This window comes from Babylonia areolata, chromosome 4 (genome assembly GCF_041734735.1).
Source record: "Babylonia areolata isolate BAREFJ2019XMU chromosome 4, ASM4173473v1, whole genome shotgun sequence".
Taxonomy (NCBI): Eukaryota; Metazoa; Mollusca; class Gastropoda; order Neogastropoda; family Buccinidae; genus Babylonia; species Babylonia areolata.
This window is the reverse complement of record NC_134879.1, coordinates 1,716,720-1,722,719: the sequence shown is the minus strand read 5'-3', so window position 1 is coordinate 1,722,719 and position 6,000 is coordinate 1,716,720. Positions and strand designations below refer to the sequence as shown.

Here is a 6,000-nt window from a genome sequence, read left to right as displayed (position 1 = left end):
TCAACTCACATACAGCGTATCGCTGACGTTGAAAACACAGACCTACCTTCGGTTTGGGTATGGACTTCTGCGGAGCCTTCGACGACATCTTTTTCATGGCCTGATAGTACCTCTTCTGGTCCTCCGTCATGAACATTTCCAGCGAGCCCCCTGCCTGTAGAGGCATCACACAGGGGTAAGTCATTTTTCCTGCTCTATAACTGCGCAAACAAGAGTGCCCCCACTCTTGCACAGAAAATAATGTCTGTTCTGAATATTGTTAAATATGTTTTTCCTCTACACACTTTCGCCATAACTTTTTTTTCCTGTTATGCTCGAACTCTCGGTTCGTCTTTTTCCGTTAGTCTCGAACTCTTTCTATTATGTTATCTGTATAGAGAGAGCACTGTTATATCATAATCACGATCGGCATATACCACCCAAAGACAATTTACAAATCAGCACATTCCTAACGCAATAACAATCCCAACCACCATCAACGATATAAAAAGCATAAATATGAATAACCGCAAATACAATGTCAACAACGCCAGAGTCATCATGACCACCATGGCCATCATCAGCAGCATCAACATCAACATCAACAACGATAACAACATCAACCAACCAAGCAAGCAAGCGAGCTTTCGTGTGTATGTGTGTGTGTGTGTGTGTGTGTGTGTGTGTTGTTGTTGTCTTCAGTTTAACGTCTTTCCACTTGAAGTGATATTAGACGGGAAAAAAAAAAAAAAAAAAGCCGAGGGTGTAGGGTTTGTGAGAGGGGGAGGGGGAAAAGTGTGTGTGTGTGTGTGTGTGTGTGTGTGTGTGTGTGTGTGTGTGTGTGTGTGTGTGTGTGTGTGTGTGTGTGTGTGTGTGTTGTCTTCAGTTTAACGTCTTTCCACTTGAACTGATATTAAACGGGGGAAAAAAAAAGAGCCGGGGGTGTAGGAGTTGTGGGAGGGCGAGGGGGAAAAGTGTGTGTAATGTGTGTGCGTGTGTGCGTGCGTGCGTGTGTGTGTGTGTGTGTGTGTGTGTGTGTGTGCGTGCGTGCGTGAATGGTGTGTGTGTGTGTGTGTGTGTGTGTGCATGCGCGTGTGTATTTGTGACAACATCAGCATCATTATTATTATCACCACTAAGTCAAAATCATCATCATCATCATCATCATCAACTTCGCTCCGAAAAAGGGGAATGATCCAAAATGCAACTCGGGTGCCCACCAACATGAAAATAGTGCTTTGGACGACACGTCTGAATAATGCAACAACATCAAATGCTAACAAGTGTTCGGAATAGAAATGTTCAAAAACAAATTCCAGGATGATGATAATCAAGTACACTCCTCTGTGTATATTATCCTTCTCTCGTACTGTGAAATGTTCCCCAACACCGTTTAGATGTGAGACGTGCGATTAAAAAACAACAACCCAACCATAAAAAACAAAAACGATCATTAGAAATTGCACTGAAATGTAAAGAATCCCCAAACAGATCAACTTATCAAACCGAAATCGAAGCAGAAGCTAACCTACATACCCACCAAATCACCCAATCAACCAAACAGCTAAACATGTGACTCACAATCAAGTTAACAAACCAATCTTCCATACATACCAACCAATTAACCAGTCAACCAGCCAGCCAGTCAGTCAGTCAAATGCAAGCGAGCGAACCAGCTAGCTAGCCAGTTCATCAACCAACCAACCAACCAATCAACCAACCCACAACGCAAACAAGCAAAAAACCACACGCAATAGATCGAAGACTGAAAGTTAAACGCTAGTGATAACGGATGCATCACGGGAGAGAAAAAAAAAATCCAAAACAAAGTGCATAATATATAAAAGTGGTTTGTGACGTGAAAAAGGGAGGGTCATTGTGTCTGTCAAACTCATACCGAAGAACAGCAATCATATTAATACATCAAAAATACAAAAAAAAAAAAAAAAAAAAACGCATGCATTTCATTTTCATCTTCTTTCTTTTATTTTTGAGAGTGATGAGCAGAGAGCGAGAAGGGAGAGACAGTGAGAGAGAAAGAGAGAAAGAAAAGTAGAAGAAGAAGAGATGTGACCTCGACTTTTGACCTCTTAATTTACTAAGCATTGATGTTCAGGCCAAAACAAATCACTATATGGTATGGCATTTTGAATTAAACTGGATGAAAGGTCAAAGTTCTATCATGATTTTACGTTTTCCAAATAAGCTTTGTTGTTACATTGACCACTGATCTCTGACCTTGTTTCTTTTCACGGGCTTTGTTTTCACCATGATCATGCACCGTACCAAGGCTGCTGAACATCATATAAAAGACCTTTCTCTTGCACGCAGAAATGTTTCATATTAATATCGTATACCAGGTTGTGGCTCTGACCTTTAGGGATCATGCTGTACCCATATCCAGTCACAATACGAAGTCTGATTGAAACTGGATGTAAGACATTGTATCTATCCAGCTTTATTCTTATCATTATTTTGCCAAATAACGATCTTGACATTTGATCTCTAACAAAGAAGAGGAAGAGGAAGAAGTTTCACATCCAAACGTATTGAAAGCAGAGTTCCAAATCGTCACAATATCCAATCACGCCTCTTCCTCTCCATCACCCCCATTTCCTCCCGTTCTTGTCCTCCATTCGACGATAACCCCCCGCCCCCCCAAACCCCCAACCAGCCCCCCCCTCCCCCCACCCCATTTAAAATGTCATCATACTCGTTATCATCACTGTTATAGTCTCACAGCAAAATCAGCAGGATCTGCAACCAGCCTAATCAAAAATATAATCGTCATCATCATTGCTATAGTCTCACAGCAAAATCGGCAGGATCTGAAATCAGTCTAATTAAAAACACGAATACGATAAAAACAGATGTACGTACATCATAAATCCATACTGGTGCATACTCCAAACACACATGTATAAATTTATACAGGACATGAAGTGTTTATACTATCAGAATAAATGCGGGGAACTGATAGTGAACTATAATGACATGGGACATCGAAAATGTTCATGCCAAGTGGAACTTCATTCATCTCATGCATCCGTATTGAAAAAAAAAAAGGAACAAGAAAGTTATCGATTCGAAGGAAAATAAAGTGTGATGGATATCAAAGGGTTGTGTTCGATCTCTCTTAAGCTGCATACACCTCGCTCTAAGGTCCCCGTCAAGTCCATTTCAGCACATTCCATACGTCTGAAACTAACCCAGAAACCTTGAGAGAGAGAGAGAGAGAGAGAGAGAGAGAGAGAGAGAGAGAGAGAGAGAATGTGTGATGGCAACATGAATCTAACAACTATAAAAAAAAAAAAAAAAAAAAAAAAAAAAACGTCGAAGGGAGGGAGTTGTTGTCCCTGACTAAAAAGGGAAAGAACCCGTGTGGTCTGTCGCAGTGTTTACGTCACACACTGACATCTTTACGGAGACGAAGCTGGAAACAAATATTGAATGGTTCGTTTTGGTTTCCTTTACAAGCAGCATAAAATGTCCGCACATTTAAGGTGATTTAGTATCTTCCGAATTTCTGTGCCTGCATCTTTTTTCCTCCTCAATACGTGGAACAACCTTGACAGACCAAACGGGGGAATTACCATTTCTTCACAGGCTCACTAATCTACCTCTGCTTAATTAGTGTTGGTTAGAAAATTTCCTTGGAGAGATTTGATTACACACACACACACACACACACACACACACACACACACACACTTGTGTGACACGTGAAATGGGGACATCCTATAACTGTATTCAGGGGAGATTACAGCATGCGGATCCACACAACGGGCCTCAATCCGCGACACAACGACGTGAAGGAGGCGGACTAGCTCCGTTTCCCACTATAGATGTATTCAACGAAGACACAAAATATATATTAAAAAGTGGGAAAGTGGGGGGGGATGTAATCCAGCCAAAAACTTACACCTTCTGCTACCTGAAAGGAGAGAGGACCCAAATCAGTGCTCAGAGGTGGCGTCATTTAAGGTAAAAAAAAAAAGAGAGAGAAAAATCAACAGCAAAAACAAACCCAACAATGACATTACAAAAACAAAAGAACCAAATATATACAACTCATGGAAACACTGTACACACAAATACACAGCTAACTAAAAGACACAGACACATACACAAACACAGATACAGACACACACACACACACACAAACACACACGCACATACGCACGCAAACTACATGAAAATGCAAAAGAAATAAACAACGAAAATAACATGCTTTTGAATTTTGCAGTAAGTTACAAGACCATGTTTAATGTAGGTATGTTACGCCAAAAAAGTCTGTGAGACACAGCAGACAATGGCACAAAATCCCTTCTTTTGTCCCAGTTCACACACCATACGTTCTGCTGTTCCTGTGGATTCAAATTAACCAATGAACTGGCAGAAGTTGTTGAATATCAGAGATAGTTATTGTATTGTCTTTTATGGTGTCTCCAGGATACTGACCCGGAACATCAATCCCACAAAGACAGAAGAAACCTGGAATCTGCTATTTACTGCACAGTGCAGGTGCATGTGTGTGTCTAACTTTGGGCAGTGCTGTCATTCCGGGAATCACTGAGATCTTCATCCTTCGCGATGGACTTCCGTGAATATTATGTGGTGGCATCCGGAGAAGGGTGAAACATGAAGCAGTCTGTGACTTGGTGTGAGAGAGGCATTACAAAAGTAACCATGTCACGCTTATTTCTCCACTCCTCCTTTCCTGTGGTGTTTTTTCTTTCTTCCAAGTACAAGCATCCCCATGTCCATGTTCAATAAACCTACATACCTTGAAAGATATATGTGGAGCACACATTACACAAAGGTAGGTACATTTTTTCCCCTGGCCCACAATCCATGCCAGTTTGGTGACATGACCCTCCTGTTACTCGAGTCCCCACCACAATCCATGCCCAGAAATCCACTCATCACAGTTACAGCAAAGGCAGTCAAAAGAGAGATCTCCAAGTCAGGTCGCCAGGAGGCCACATCCCAGAGGAGACCTTGCACTGTGAGTGTTCTGATGTATCATACGCTGGACACCACTTACAATGACCACAACTGAAGACAATTATCACTTTGTCGTGGATCTAGAATGAGTAAGCGTTCATCTGGAAGTAGCAAAGTGCTACTTTGACCCTCCAACAACAGCACCCGCAAACCCACTGACACCAATGATTTTGGCAAGAACGCACCACAAGGATGGAAGTGGATGGGGAATCAGAAATAAGGTCGCCCTGAGAGTGGTCACATAATTTTTGGCTATTTTGTCCTATGATTTTCTGGTGATGACTGCTGCTGCTGCTTTGGAGGTCCATTTTGGTCTGGGCCAACGTAACAAGGCTGTTCTCTACATTTCCTTTCATACTACATCCCTGCGTCAACAAGGTAAGATACTGACAATGCAGTGTTGACAACTGTTGACATGCATATGTGAGTATGTGTGTGTGTGTGTTCGTTCTTTAGTTTTGCGTCTTTTCACTATCAGTGATATTAGACGATTAAAAAGAAAAGAAAAAAAAGAGAAAAAAGGGGGACTGGAGGGAGCGAGGGGGTTGGGGAGGAAAACAGTAAAGGTGGAAAACTACCAAAAAATACATAACTAACATGCAATTACATTTAACAGTAATAATTCAATAATGATAACAATAATTAGAAACCATTAACGCACTTATGAAGTACATTAAAGGAATGTAGAAATAGGGCTATGAACTAATGCCTGTGAAAGTTCGACCATAAGAACCTCGTCAGAAATAACTTTCCAAAAATCATCTGCAAAATAGTTATTCTCTTTGAAATACTTGGGTAAGAAGTTATGTAACTGCTTACAGTAAAACAAACAATGGTGCAAGCTGAACTGCTTACCACAGATGCATGTAACATTTTTACTATACTTTGTCTTCAGCGCATCAAGTTTTATTCGGAAGAAAGTAGATGTTATTAATCTTGTATAGTATGCTGATGGATTTGGTATCTTTTCTTTAATAGTATTCTCGGGGAATAATATCCCTGTATGTTTTGAAA

General features: G+C 40.9%; 1 protein-coding gene across 1 annotated transcript in view; it reads right to left on the bottom strand.

Moving 5' to 3' along the window:
• Positions 1 to 6,000, bottom strand: part of LOC143281365 (sodium channel protein para-like) — an 85,399-nt gene that overhangs the window by 3,185 nt on the left and 76,214 nt on the right. The window contains exon 28 of the mRNA XM_076586569.1: positions 47 to 154. Within this exon, the coding sequence (XP_076442684.1) occupies positions 47 to 154 (108 nt within the window). The remainder of the gene's footprint in view (positions 1 to 46; positions 155 to 6,000) is intronic.